This window comes from Macaca nemestrina, chromosome 2, assembly GCF_043159975.1.
Source record: "Macaca nemestrina isolate mMacNem1 chromosome 2, mMacNem.hap1, whole genome shotgun sequence".
In the NCBI taxonomy this organism is placed as follows: Eukaryota; Metazoa; Chordata; class Mammalia; order Primates; family Cercopithecidae; genus Macaca; species Macaca nemestrina.
In genome coordinates, this window is record NC_092126.1 from 22,314,238 (window position 1) to 22,330,236 (window position 15,999).

The 15,999-nt window shown below is 36.2% G+C and overlaps 1 protein-coding gene across 4 annotated transcripts in view; it reads left to right on the forward strand.

Moving 5' to 3' along the window:
* Positions 1–14,369, forward strand: part of LOC105488939 (N-glycanase 1) — a 69,277-nt gene extending 54,908 nt beyond the window's left edge. For 2 of the 4 annotated variants that reach the window (XM_024795093.2, XM_071090806.1), the window contains exons 9-12: positions 191–355; positions 3,669–3,854; positions 13,116–13,293; positions 13,675–14,369. In XM_024795093.2, the coding sequence (XP_024650861.2) occupies positions 191–355; positions 3,669–3,854; positions 13,116–13,293; positions 13,675–13,850 (705 nt within the window). In that variant the 3' untranslated portion in view covers positions 13,851–14,369. The remainder of the gene's footprint in view (positions 1–190; positions 356–3,668; positions 3,855–13,115; positions 13,294–13,674) is intronic. The other 2 variants (XM_071090808.1, XM_071090807.1) reach the window with 2 other exon arrangements.
* Positions 14,370–15,999: the final 1,630 nt, after the last annotated feature.

The window sequence follows — 15,999 nt, forward strand, 5'->3', positions numbered from 1 at the left end:
AATTTATAAAATTATTTAACTTTTCCACAGTGTCCTTTTTATTTTCTGAATTAATATATGTTTGAAAATAAAATTCAATACTTGTTTCAAGACCTCTTAAAATGCAAGTGTTTTAAGTATATTCTTGCTTAGAGATGGACCTATACATTCCCCTAATCTTAACAACTTTTTTAAAAAACATGAATTACAGAGGCAACTGTTTTTGTCAGAAAACAGAAGGAAAGAACTTCTCCAGAGGATAATTGTGGAGCTTGTTGAATTTATATCTCCCAAAACCCCTAAACCTGGAGAACTTGGGGGAAGAATATCTGGGTCAGTGGCTTGGAGAGTAGCCCGAGGTGAAATGGGTCTACAGGTATTTAATTCATTCTAACATGATGATCATTTTACTTTCCTGCTTCCTATACTATGCTTTTCCTGTACTATGCTCCAACTGCATTGACTATGACCTTTCAGTTAACTTGAGAGTAATTATTTTAAAATGCAAACATTTGAAGAGAACCAGTAATTGATTGACATAGCATAATCATGTGTAAGAGTTAGCAAAGCATTTTTAAAATGGGACTTAAAATTTTTTTTACCTTATGTAAATTTTTAGTGTAGTATAACTTTTACTGAAGAATATACAGGAAAATGCACAAATTACAAATGTACAGCTTAATGAATGTTTACAAATTTAACACCCATATAATCACCAACCAGAATAAGAAATAGATCACTGGAACTGTAGAAACAAGCGTGAGTTTCTTTCCACACTGTCTTATACTCTTGAAAGTAATCGTTATTCTGGCTTCTAACATCATATATTAATTTTGCCTGTTATTGTGCTTTATATAAATGGAATCATATAGCACGTACTGTTTTGTATATAACTTCTTTTGTGCAACTTTGTGTCAGTGAGTTGCATGTTGCAGTATGTATGGTATGTTTAGTCTCATTGCTGTATAATTCATTGTATGAATGTAATTTTTCACTGTTGATGGCTATTTGGGTTATTTCTAGTTTTGGCTGATATAAATGGTGCTGCTCTGAACATTTATATTCATGTTTTCAGTGAATATGTTTAGGCATTTTGTTGGATGTATACCTAGGAATGGAATTGATAGGTAATAGAGTATGAGTATGTATTCAGCTTTAGTAGATATTGCCAAACAATTTTTCAAAATGGTTATGCCAGCTTATACTCTCACAGCAGTATATGAAATTTTTCGACATCTATGTGTACACTTGGTATTGTCTATCTTTTCCATTTTAGCAGTTCTGGTGGCATATAGTAGCATCGTGATTTTAATTTGCATTTTGGTGATGACTAATTATGTTGAATGCCTGTTCTTTAAACTTTTGGATATCCTCATTCTCTTTTGTGAAGTGCTTATTTAGGTCTTTTAAAATGAGATTCTAATGCATTTAGAAGACTGCTGTTTCACTTTTATCCTCTCCAGATGAAAACTTTATGGAGTGGGGAAAATACAGAATTTGGGGAATTCAGCAGATGAAAGTGTTTATTTCTTGGTATATGCTTCCATATATCTGATATTGGCTAGAAATTATTGTTGGTGGTATAATTACTGTTATATTAAAACTTATTTTTTAAGATATCACATGATTAATCTCCCAAAAGTAAATAACAATAGAAATATAATTTCCATAGTTAGGTCCTAAAGTTAAGTGACTAGGTAAAAATCAGTGTGCTAGGCTTTGTAACAGGCATTAGGACAGTATAATAGACTTTCCTTCGCCTTTAGGGAGCTAAAGTTGAGTCACTGGAGAGCATTTAATATAAATGTTTAGGAAATTTGCAATGAAAAATGCTTGAAAGGAAAATAACTCATCACAATATCAATATCAAGCAGTTCCAGAGTTTTATTTATCTACTTTTTCTAAATTTGCCATTGTTGCAGCTCATTTCTCTAGTAACAGAGTATGTTTTAAAGGAGTGAATTATCCCTAATAAATTTTATGTTTGCTTTTTAATTTGTCCTATCGTCTGTAGCAGGCAGTTAAAAGTGTTGGTTCAGCCATAGGATTACAAGATCCAAATTCAACAAATAATTCAAATCACTGCCAATGCAGTGTGTTACAAGTATAAATCTAAATACAGCCAGTTAAAAAGAGCTAATTTAATTCACAGCTGTGTTCAATTTAAAACATGGATATTATTTAGGTCTTCATTTCTTTTTATGCATGGGTGTGCTACCTCTTGCATGGCATGGAAGTTGATTAACTTTAAAAATATGAATTGGGTTGCATACCACATTGTTTTCTCTTTTGAATTTTTTTTTAAAGTTTCTTAATTGCTGGAGACCATTTTAGGGCCATGGATTTAAAAAGAAATCATTTTTTCCTTTAGAAATAGATGTTTGTTTTAAAAGTAAATAGAGAAACATTGATCCTAAATACTTTTGGAATTAATCTTGCAATCAGTTGGAAACAGAAGGAACATTAGTGATACCATTTCCAGAAAGAAAAGTTTTATTTTAATCTTAGAATGAAAATATTTTGGCCGGGCGCGGTGGCTCAAGCCTGTAATCCCAGCACTTTGGGAGGCCGAGACAGGCGGATCACGAGGTCAGGAGATCGAGACCATCCTGACTAACACGGTGAAACCCCGTCTCTACTAAAAAAATACAAAAAAATAGCCTGGCGAGGTGGCGGGCACCTGTAGTCCCAGCTACTCAGGAGGCTGAGGCAGGAGAATGGCGCAAACCCGGGAGGCGGAGCTTGCAGTGAGCTGAGATCCGGCCACTGCACTCCATCCTGGGCGGCAGAGCGAGACTCCGTCTCAAAAAAAAAAAAAAAAAAATTTTATAAAATATTAATGTTATTTTGGACTAGAATGCAAAGATTGCCTGGGATTTTAAGGTTAAAATGTGAGCTTTTGTAATAATTTTACACATGCAAAAGACTGTTTCATGCTATACCTCTCAGCTGCTCTCCTACCTTAGGGAATTAGGAAAGGACACTGAAGAAATGGTTGAGGACTGAGGATGAGAAAGAATCAAGTATGTGGAGAGTAGAAAGAACAGCATCCTAGACGAAAGAAGCAGCATGTCTCAAGGCCGTGAGGCAAAATGAGCTGGACCTTTTTGAGGAACTAAAGGAAAAGTAATATGATGTGAGTGTAGAAATGAAAGGGAAGAGTAACAGGACATCTGGTTGGAGAAGCAAACAGGGTGAACCATCATAAGGCCCTGGTAGCCTTGGTAAAGAGCTTGGAGTTTAAGTCACTGAAGTGAGTTAAGCAGGAAAATGACATATCCTAGTTTACATTTTTTTAAAAATCAATTTCATTGCTATGTGGAGCATGGATAGGAGAGGTAAGAGTTGACAGCTGGGAGTCAGCTTCAGGAGACAGTTGTAGAAGTCCAAGTAGGGGATAGTGGTGGTGGTAGAAAAGAATAAAAATTAATGAATTCATTGAATGCAAAATCACAAAAATATAAGTCAGAGCTCATACTTCTTGTTTTTCTCTCTAGTAATGTTTAGAGCTATAATAACATCATACTGATTATATTTAATTTATAAAATAATTTCCAAATTTTCCAATGGCACCAATTTTTTTCTTTTCAATTTTGAAGGATTCTCTTACCACTCTGCTTAGTAATTTCTCTTTTTTCTTTTTTACATCTTTCATAATGTTGAAAAACTAATTCTGCTTTCTTTTTAAGAGAAAAGAGACCTCGTTTATTCCCTCTGAAAATGAGAAGATTTCTAAACAGCTCCACCTTTGTTATAATATTGTGAAAGATCGTTATGTTCGAGTTTCAAATAACAATCAAACCATTTCTGGATGGGAGAATGGTGTGTGGAAAATGGAATCTATATTCAGAAAAGTTGAAACAGACTGGCACATGGTAACTTAATACATAAAACCGTTTAAAACTTTTGTCATTGTTTAAGCAAATATAGATTGGCTTCATTTTTCAGTTGTGCAAAATATGAAAACTGATATATCATACTTATTTTTAGTAATCCTTTAACCTGGAAAAGAAAATTGTGTCCCCAGTGTGTAATCAAAAGTCCACTAGAAATTCTTGCATTTTTATCAAGGAAGTATCTGTTTTCATCTAAGAGGATGAATTTAATTCTTTCATGGGGAAAAATAATCAAATGTATGATGAAGTCATGTGACTGATTTTTGCATGAATATATATATTCTATTCAATACTATATATATACACTATTCAATACTATAAATATATATATAGAGAGAGTGAATTAATTCCTTCACAGATGTGTATTGATTACCCATTAAATACAGGCTATTTAGGGAGTATAATAGATTTAGTTCAAAATTTCAGAAAGCTAAACATCTAATAGGCAGTCACTTCAAAGAATGGATGATTGAGCAGCAATATTGGTTATTTCTTCTCTGTATCTTAAAAAAATAAGTAAGTAGAGGTTAGGACTATAGCAGTGCATTTATACCAAGTTGCATGTTATCATCACATGCTCTCAGTAACAAATAAGAGGCTTTGCTTTAAAACTGCCTGCTCCTTAGAAATACACCAAAAATAAGCTTAAAGCTATTCACATGACCTCAGTAGATCTGATCTTATTATTGATAGAGTTTCATAGGAATTAATTAACTTATAGGAAGCTTTTAAAGTTAATTTACCAAGATACTTGAGTGGGAAGTTGTTCACTTGTAAAATATATTGGATAGATTTAAAAAGTGAGACACATATAAACAGCTGCTAGTGTTTATGAGCATCTATTATATTCTGTCACCATACTAGGCATTAGTCAAATTACCAAAGACGTCTATACAGTGATAAGGTCTCTGCTTTTCTCTTTTTCAACCGTAAGTTTTTGTTCAAAAACTTACCTTGCTGCTTAAACATAGAAATACTCCACTTATATCACATTGTCTAATACTAAAAAAGTTGAGTCATTTTTGTATTAATAACTTATAGGATTATTCTAAATTTTGGAATTTTCTTCTTTAGCTAAAGAAATGCATAAAAATAGAGATAAAATTTAAAATTTCAAGATATCTGTAATTAGTTAGGTAGTTGATGAGAGAGGATGAACATCTTCTAGAAGACTATCCTTAGCCTAAGAATTTCTCTGAACAGAAAGCAAGATAGAATAAAAGTGTTATTTATCCAGTGACCATACTTGCTGAAATGGAGAAAAATCATGTGTTTCCTCCTAACCAGCAACATTAGTAAAATAGTAATGATGGGGAAAATAGTGATATGTTACAGAAGATGTGATATGCCAAGAAACAGAACTACTCTATGGAGTATTCCTTCTTTGTCTTATACACTCATTTGTTCATCAGCAAACTTGTACTGTTGTGCCAGGCATTATTCTCAGCTACATGGACAAAAAGATGATTCCTGACCTCACGATCTAAAAGGGGAAGCCAAAGCATAAACCGCCATCTTAACCATGATGCAGAGTGCTATAATAAGGATATCAGCACATTGCTATGGAAACAGCGAGGTGGGAGTGATTAGCTCTGGCTGTGGGAGTTGGGCAAAGCTCCACTGAGCAGACGACATTTGAGCTGGACGCTGAAGGTTGAGTAGGTGTTCATCAGGCAAGGAAACCAAAACAAGGCATGGAGTACGTGGCATGTTTCAGCATCTCCAAATAGAACATTTTAGCCACAGAGGGTCTATTGTATGAGAAAGATTTAAATAATGTAAATGATAGACAAAGGCCATTAAATAGAAAACACACCCCTATTCAAGTAAAGCTTATGCCTTGATATACTTTTATGAAGGGTACCATTTTTTTTAAGTTGAATGAGTTTCTTTCTAGCTACATATATTTAGTATCAAATGAAGAAAAATACTAGAATCTTGTAGACAGTGATAACTCGGAAGTAACAATTGTCATTATAATTTGGGTATTCCATCTAAATCAGTATTTCTGGTTCTGTACTAGCACGCCCCCAATTAGGGATTTTCTAGCTCTGTTGAATAGTAAATGTATTTTTCACCACACTTTTTCTTGGTAATCTCCAACCAGGTGTCATGACAGATCACATGCAGCCTGCTTTCAGAGTTTTAGAACAGATTCTTTACCTCTCAAAGAGGTATCCTCCCAGGAGCACAAAGATTAAAATTTGCTATTTAGCAAATAACATTGTTCAATAATATCTGAATTGAAAAGAATATAAAAACTAAATCAAGAAAACCAGTATGCTTTTTGGGAGGCAAGTGATAACACCTTGATAAAAGTAGTATTAATAGCTTCCTTGCTAATCTCCATCTGCCCTAATCCTTTCAAACCTGTGATCCATGCTATCGCTAAAGAAACATTTACAAAAACTTAATCCTTAACTGAGTGCTCTTAGAGTAAGACATAGCTCCAAGTCTTTTCCAAATCTGCTCCTTGCCTTCTTCTCTGGCTTTGCCTTGCACTATGCTACCCCTTGCTCTCTGCATTGCAGATATATTGCCCCTTCTCCCTTCTTCACAGAACCTCCTATACTTCTCTTTTTTGATTAATGTATTCTTAACCTTGCCACTTGGTCCAAGCCTCACTCCCTCAGGTCCCAGCAAACTGAATCCATTTCCCTCTTTATAGGTTCATTTGTACCATGTACCTCTCTTTCATGGCATGTATTCAACAAATAGGTATGAGAATAAATTATTTGTCTCTTTCTGTAACAATGTTTACATTAGATTGTAAACAATTCTCAGGGGGAGACCTTGTCTTTTTCTACTCACTTTTGTACTCTCAGTATTCATACATCTGGCATAGTACCCGATACATAGTAAGTGTTTAGTAAAGATTGGTGAATGTAAGAATGTATGTGGCATAAATTCTGCATCACCCCTAGGACTATGTAGAGCACTGTAAAAACTTCACTTTGTTGAGTGTCCTTTAGATGGTCTTAGATACTTTTTGGTTTTGATCAGTTTTCTCTCTCTCTTCGTCACTACAGTCATTTTAGCATTTTGATGGAGGGGGCGGGTGCATGGCATTATGTCAAGAATTCATTCAGCACTTAGCGAATATGCACATTGTCAAATATTGTGCTTGGCAGTCAGATGTAATGGTGAATTAAGAGGCAAGCCTCAAGGTGCATATCAGCTGGTAAATGAAAGACATGTGTGGGCCAACCGTTTAGATTAATGGGGTAAATGGTAGAAGAGTATGTGTTTGTTTATGATACTGAGAGAAAGAAGACAGAAACAAGAGCCACTAACACCCTGAATCTGAGTGAAAAAACCTCATACTCCAAGTATTTTGTTTTGTTTTTTTTTTTTGTTCACTCTACACGTATTTTGTTTTGTTTTTCTGTTCTCTCTACAACAATCAACTCAGACCTCTGTGACCAAATATGTGGGGGGTGGGTTCCCCCAAATAAGCAAGCAAGCAATTCTGTAGCAGAACCAGCTGAGTGACCTCTAATGCAATCAATTCTAACATAATCTTCATGGAGATAACATTAGATCCCAAATGTTGAGGGCTTAGTCCCCAAGACTGTCTCCTCCCCACTTCAGATGCCAGTCACAAGCTCCAGTTTGTTTTACCTGTGCTTCTTACCAACTGACTGTAAATCAGGTTCCTATCACTCTCTCCTTGGAGTCAATTAATTTGCTAGAGTGACTCACAGAACTCAGGGAAACACATTTAGTGGTTTATTATAAAGGATATTACAAAGGATGCAGATGAAGAGATGCAGAGGACAAGGTATAGGAAGGCACATGGAGCCCCTCTGCCCTCCCCAGGTGCGCCACCCTCTAGGAACCTCCATGTGATCAGCTCTCCAGAAGTTCTCCAAACGCTGTTCTCATAGGCCTTTTGTGGAGACTTCATTGGATTTTCATAACCATGACAACAGTGTAGAAATATGTTTGGACAAAAAGGGTGTGATCTGATACTAATAGCCTGACAAACCCCAGCAAAGCCTATCTGTTCAGATTCTTCTTGGTCTCTGTGCGGCATTTCCACCTCCAGGGTATGGAACAGGACACTTTCTGAAACAGGGGTGTTAGGACCCACAATCAGACAAGGTAGGTCAGATAAATTCTTTATGGTCAGCTCCAAGACAGAAAGTTGTGGGGAGAGTAGAGTATATGTTTAGTTTCCATGGCCTGCCTTAGAAATAACAAAGGCTATGGGAGTTATGAGCCAGGAACCGTGAATGAAAATCTGGAGAGATATATATACACACACACATATCATAGTATCACACTGAGTCAGGGAAGGCCTTTGAGAAGAAGTAATATCTGAGTTGGCTTTTGGAGAGGAGGAAGAGGGACAGTTTCTTAGTATGAGGATAGGATATGGAAGGGGAGGTTGTTTGGGGACCTGAGAAATAGTGGGTTTGAAAGCACTGAGGTGAGAGACATCTGGTGTATTCAGGAAAGAGTGAAAAGTAGAGAGTATGAAGGAGAATAGTGAGAAATGAGACTAGAGAGGTAAATAATTGTCAGGTCCCAGGGACTTTGATTACCTTGCAATTATGTAACAGGAAACCATGAAAGTTTCCTATTTCACATGGAGTAAATTGGAAGTATACATGGAAATCTTAAAAATTCTAACCAGATTCTCCAAATGGAATAAATTGGAAGTATACACAGAAATATTTAAATACAGTGGGAACTAGGAGTGGATTCATGTTTGATTTTCAAGATAAAATGGAATAACCAAAAATAAGACTCATTGCAAGTACCAGTTTACCAGCAACAATTTAAGATCCCTTGAAATACAACTATTTTGCTCTATATCTGTAGGAATGATGACCATCAGGGTGCCTGCTGTATGGTGAACTTAATTTGAGTGAATCTTAGCAGCCTAAGTAGAACAATAATTTTAAGAATGTATTAAAGAAGAGCTTCAAACAATATAGTACAAACTGAACCTCTAGGGAGCCATAGCAGCCTGACATGTAGTAATCAAAAAATCTTTGAGCAAAGATCTTCTATAGAATATTAATTACATAAAGAAGCCAACATGCAAATTGTTCAGTCCTGAAAATAGTGGTTACAGCCACAACCCGAAGGACAAGTTCTATTTGTATACATTGTGAATAGTATGGCTTATGCCTAAACCCTAGACACACAGGTCTTGTTCTCACCCAAAGGTTGTATATGCCCATATGTGCTTACAGACATCAAAAAGGCGCAAGGATGGGTCACTGGTGGGAGGAGGGTTGGGGTGGTATATATAGAATACGGGAGAAAACCTCCATGATTTCTGACTTTACTAGCACTCCTGCTAAAGTAGGATAGCAACACTCACCTTTTAGAGACCTACAAATTACAAAACCGAGCTTATAGAATGTACACAATAAATTAAAAAAAAATTTTTTTAAGCCAACAGGCAAAAATGTGTCTATCAAATAACTCATGATGTTAGGAATAATCAGCAGTTGTAAAAAAATGTTTTTTCTCTACACTAAACAAGTGAATATTTGCCTTTTTTCCCCCTTTTAAATAAAGGTATAGTTACTGATTGTGTTGGTATTATACATAGACAGGACCAGATTTGGAGGTTTTTTATAAATTCCATTGTTTTGGCACATTTTAATTTACCAAACTGAGTATACGTATTCTTGGTAACTTTCTACCACCTCTAAAAATGAGTCTTTGACAGAATATATTGTGCAAAAAAGATGATAGGAATTTTCTATATAAATAGGGTGTTTGATCTCCATATACTGTTTCTTTAGCATGAGACATTTTTTATTTTGCTCATAGTATGTTTGAATGTTTAAACATGTAAGTATTAAATCATGACCTCTATCTTATTCTTTAACTTTCTAGTCTTAAAAGCTGATTATGCCTTTAGGACTGAAAATTTTAAGTCTTTAATAAATGCTGTCAGGCATGTTCAACAGCTACTATAAACCTTCTCTTACAGTTAAAACCACAGTTCTGACCCAGACCCACACAGTATAATTAAGGCAGTTATTGGAGTAAGCTAGATTTGAAGTTAACCTAATTCAACCTATCATATTTTATACCCATACTTTTGAGGGACATTTGAATCTAGTGAGCTCTGAAAATACACAAGATACAGAAATGCATGTTGAGATATAAATTTTTATGTCTTAAGATTACTTTCCTCAAGTCTTTTAGTTCTTTTAATTCACGTTTCTTCCAGTAACCTCTCTGTTTGGCTCTTCTTTCCCAGATATCCCCCTTTGGTAGCCATTCCTTTAAAGGAGCGATTAACCTGTGTGTAACTCAGATGTCTAATAGTTTAGGATGGGTGAAACTAATGACTCCCAGGGAACACCGGTGGAGTCCTGAGTCCCACGTCCTCCTTACAAACGGCTTTAGGAGGAGCATGCAGTAGGAACATACATGAACACTAGAGGATGTTATAGTGACGTTGTCCAAACTTAAATGGAGCAATTGACAGTTCCACGTCTAGGTTTGTCAACAACAACAGTTGGCTATACATACCTAGTTTAAGTAGTAGTTTCAGATCATTTTCTTTGGAGAGTGATTGCTCAGTTGTTACATAATCTCTAACTCACTGATTCTAAAATTTTTCAGATTAACGGGCACACCTGGAAGAAAAATAGCTATAGGTTGGTTGTCAAATAGATGGTGATTAGAATACTATTGGTGATTGATGTTTTTACTTGATGAGTAAAGACCAGAATACAGAATAGTACATGTAATAGGATATTCCATGGCAGATGTGTTTTATATGGTACTTTCAACTATTTTCCCCTGAGCTACAGTATGAGTTAGATGTTCCTAAAAAGATCAAGTCTAACATGAATATATATACACACATATATATATATTTGCATACAGATCTTTAATACTTAATATTTGCTAAATGTTTTTATTTTTATTTTTTTTTTTAGACAGAGTCTCGCTCTGTCACTTGGGCTGGAGTGCAGTGGCACAATCTCACTCACTGCAACCTCCGCCTCCCTAGTTCAAGCAGTATTCATGTATCAGCCTCCCGAGTAGCTTGGATTACAGGGGTGCACCAACATGCCTGGCTAATTTTTGTATTTTTAATAGAGATGGGGTTCCACCACGTTGGTCAGGCTGGTCTTGAACTCCTTATCTCAAGTGATCTGACTGCCTCAGCCTCCCAAAGTGCCAGGATTACCGGTGTGAGTGACCGCGCCTGGCCCTAAATGCTTTTATGAATCCAGAAACTGTGCTCCCCAGAGAGCTTATGATTTGATGAAGGTAGGTCAGAATATGGGCAGTATCAAGGAGTATAGTATACAAAAATATAAAGGGAGCCGGGCGCGGTGGCTCACGCCTGTAATCCCAGCACTTTGGGAGGCCGAGGCGGGCGGATCACAAGGTCAGGAGATCGAGACCACGGTGAAACCCCGTCTCTACTAAAAATACAAAAAATTAGCCGGGCGCGGTTGTGGGCGCCTGTAGTCCCAGCTACTCGGGAGGCTGAGGCAGGAGAATGGCGTGAACCCGGGAGGCGGAGCTTGCAGTGAGCCGAGATCGCGCCACTGCACTCCAGCCTGGGTGACAGAGCGAGACTCCGTCTCAAAAAAAAAAAAAAAAAAAAAAAAAAAAAATATATATATATATATATATATATATATATAAAGGAGCATTGGCAATTCAAGGTGGGATGAAATTGTGGAGTATTTTCTTTTCTTTTCTTTTTTTGTTTTGAGATGGAGTCTTGTTCTGTCGCCCAGGCTGGAGTGCAGTGGTGCAATCTCGGCTTACTGCAAGCTCTGCCTCCCAGGTTCACACCATTCTCCTGCCTCAGCCTCCCGAGTAGCTGGGACTGCAGGCGCCTGCCACCATGCCCGGCTAACAGTTTGTATTTTTAGTAGACACAGGGTTTCACTGTGTTAGGATGGTCTCGATCTCCTGACCTCGTGGATCCGCCCGCCTCAGCCTCCCAAAGTCCTGGGATTACAGGCATGAGCCACCATGCCCGGCCTAATTGTGGAGGATTTTTAAAGCTAATAGATTAGACTTAATGTAAGAACCAAGTACTTGCTGTACCTTTCAGACCAGGCAGATGACATAAAGAGAGTGGGATTTTAAAACATTAACCTGATCAGAGCCAGGCACGGTAGCTCACACCTGTAATCTCAGCAACTCAGGAGACTGAGGCAGGCGTCCAAGTGAGACCCTGCCTCTAAAAAATTTTTTAATTAGCCAGGCATGGTAGTTGGAGGCTGAGACAACAGAGTCATTTGAACCCAGGAGTTCGAGGCTGCAGTGAGTTATGATCGCACCACTGCATTCCAGCCTGGGTGACAGAGTGAGACCCTGTGTCTAAAATAATACACTTGAAAATAAAAATATGATCAGAGCAATTGGAATTGCACAGCAGTAGTCAATTGCAGCAAGATGAGTGTAAAGTCCAAACTGTAGTAGTAAGTGCAGTATTAGTGAAGAAGGGGTTTCTTTCCAGGAATTATTTCAAACAAATACATAGAATTTTGTGGGAATTCAGATGTAAGGGATGAACAACTGAAGAGTCAGAGTCTTAAGAGTTTGAGCATGGTTGAATAGAGTGACCTGTGAAAGACCAAGGCTATGGATGTCAGTTTTCATGGCAATGTTTTGAGGAGTGTAGATAGAAGTATGAGAGGGAATGAGCTGGAAGCAGCCAGTAGGCTTAGATGCCTTCAGTAGTATACATTTAATGTGCTAAAGGGTATTGATGAAGGAACAGGGAGCATGCCATTTAGAGAAGTGAGCACGGATATCACCTTTTAAACCGTTAGTTAGCAATGGCTGAGGTATTTTCTCGATTTAGAGGCTACAGCATATCACGTCACGCTAGGAAAGCGTATATGAAAATCCAGACTTAGAAAAGAAATAAAAATTAAGGAGTAGTTGCATTTAAAAGGATTCTTCATTTTCAGCAGGATTAATCATAAAACTCATTTTAAAAAGTTGTCTTAATATAAAAGAATATGATTTACCAAAATTTGGTTAGTATGCAGTCCTTTAGAATTGCACTTATTGGGGACATCTGCATTCAAAGATGCCACGGGAAAAATTGCCAAAAAAAAAAAAAAAAAAATGTTAGCAGTTAAAAACCTTTTCAACAGGGAAAAGTTGGTTTTTAAATAACGACTTGTACATACTACCCTGTGACAGTAATATTCTTCACTAAGTTTGTTTTCTGTATTATTTCATTATTTCTGACAGTTCCTTTCTCCCCATCCCTACTCCTTATAGGTATATTTGGCCCGAAAGGAAGGATCATCTTTTGCTTATATTTCCTGGAAGTTTGAGTGTGGGTCGGTTGGCCTAAAAATCGATAGCATTTCTATTAGAACAACTAGTCAAACTTTTCAAACTGGAACAATAGAATGGAAATTGCGATCTGATACAGCACGAGTAGAACTGACAGGCGGTAAGCATTTGACTGGAGAATTAATCATGAAATATATATTTACCACTCTGAAGACCACTTGTACTTATTTGAGATGTAGTTCTTTTTTGTACCCAAGAGTTATTGATACTATTTCAGTTAAAAAAAAAAAAAAATTTAAATAAAACCTGTGTGATCCCATTGTAACAGAAAGGCCGATGTTTTCTGTTGTGAAATACAAACGCAAGGAAAAAAATCATTTCTTTGTTTCAAAGGATGCATTTCTTCCATAAAGAATAATTTGTATTTATTTTTAAGGGTTTATTTTAACTTATACATCAGCCTATATAAAATGCATTTCAAAATGATCTGTGCTCTTTAAATTACCAAAAGCAAAATGTTAATTTTTTTCCCCTCGAACAGATAACAATCTTCACTCCTATGCTGATTTTTCTGGTGCCACTGAAGTTATTTTGGAAGCAGAATTAAGCAGAGGAGATGGTGATGTCGCTTGGCAACACACCCAGCTGTTTAGACAAAGCTTAAATGACCATGAAGAAAATTGTTTGGAGATAATTATAAAATTTAGTGACCTTTGAGATCCTGAACATTATAGAAAAGCTAGCAATAATCAAGGACTTACTAAAGTAGTCTGTTGGTTCAGTGCATGCTTAGTTGGCAGTTACCACCCTGTGCTAGCATATTTCTTTTGCTAGCTATCCATCATGTAACCCTCATGAAAATTATCTTTATACTGTGGACTATAATAAAATATTGAATTAAAAACTTTCTTCCATATGTGACTATAATTTGGAGTAAAGTCTCATTGACCCAATATGGGATTTTAATCTAAAAACTATAAATATAGTTTTAAAAGTTAATGATATTCATGATTAAATGCTATTCATGATTATGATAAAATCTTGGGCTTGTGATAGTAATTTGACATTTTCTGATCAGCCATTCATTTCTTCATAAGTGGTTGAATTAGTCTCCTAATATTTTTAATTTTTAATTAATGTGAAAGTACAGTATCTCATACATTATATAATGCATGAAAATTTATATGATTATAAATATGCAGGCATTTAAGAAATAAAATGAATTATTTTGCCTTACATCTTTTTAGTTTTTATTTTGGCTAACAAAAATCTTTTTTCTAAACATTGAAAAATACTTGAATAGATATGAGTTATGAAAACATTTAACATTGACAACATAAATTAGGATACATTTTAAATTCCATAATACGTGGACATTTTGAAAATGCCTTACCTTTGAGTTATATTTTTATCTACCTCATTGAATAAAATATTCTTGATTTTGAAAATACGTAACTATATTTTACAGTATCTATATATTGTATCAAGAGTTTTTGTGTATGTTCTCTATAACCTCTCAAATTAAGTTTAGTGAACATTTATTAAGCATTTATGTACAAAGCATTGTGATAGCACTGTGGAAGAAGCAGTGGTGAAAAACATAGCCCCAAGCCTCCAGATTCCTTTGTGCTGTTCTGCAAAGTGAGTTCTCAACTCTTTATACAAGAAAAAGACATACTCAGAGTCTCACCCTGTGCCACTCAATAGAACGTGACATGTATTGTAAAATACATAATAAGATCCTGAAACAAAGGTCTTATATTTATTCTTTTTTTCTTTTTAGAGATGAGATCTTGCTATGTTGCCTAAGCTGCTTGGAACTCCTGGGGTTAAGCGATTCTGTCACCTCAGCCTTCCAAGTAGCTGGGGCTATAGGCATGTGCCATTGCTCCCAGCTTATATTTGCTTTACAATTGCAGTAAAACTCTGCTGAGAATCTTTTTTTGCTAAAAAGTTATATTTCAAGAGAAGTAGTTTATGCATCTGAAATTATTAATATATCTTGAATATAAGAAAGTTTTCTGGAACTCTCAGTCTCTCGAAATTTTAACCTATAGTGGCCAAGTACTTAAGATCGGAAGGACTTGACACTTACCTGTCTTGTGGTGTCTGCTGTTGGCACAGTGAGTATTTTCATGATCATATGGGCTGATCCTGTTAATCAGCATGAAAAAACCTAGAACTGTTCAAGCAGTTTTATAAAGATGGTAATAGAATGTAGGAACTCAACTGAATGGATGCATTCTAACTTTTACTGTGGCTTTAAATAGAAAAAATGATTCGAGTTCAGATGGTTTATGTTGTTACAGAGTTGAACTGTCGAAGAGAAAAGGTAGTTGCACACTTTTTTTTTTTTAATACTTTTCAATATATGTACATATTTTTCATTTTACTTTAAGTTCTGGGATACAAGTGCAGAACGTATAGGTTTGTTACGTAGGTATATGTGTGCCATCATGATTTGCTGTACCTATCAACTCATCATCTAGGTTTTAAGCCGTGCATGCATTAGCTGTTTGTCCCAATGCTCTCCCTCCCCTTGTACCCCACCTCCCAATTGGCCCCGGTGTGTGTTGTCCCTTCCCTGTGTCCATGTGTTCTCACTGTTCAACTCCCACTTATGAGTGAGAACATGCAGTGTTTGGTTTTCTGTTCCTGTGTTTGCTAAGGATGATGGTTTCCAGCTTCATCCATGTGTCTGCAAAGGACATGATTTCATTCCTTTCTATGGCTGCATAGTATTCCGTGGTGCATACGTACCACATTTTCTTTATCCAGTGGGTCATTGATGGGCATTTGGGCTGGTTCCATGTGTTTGCTATTATAAATAATGCTTCAGTAAACATATATGCGCATGTGTCTTAAT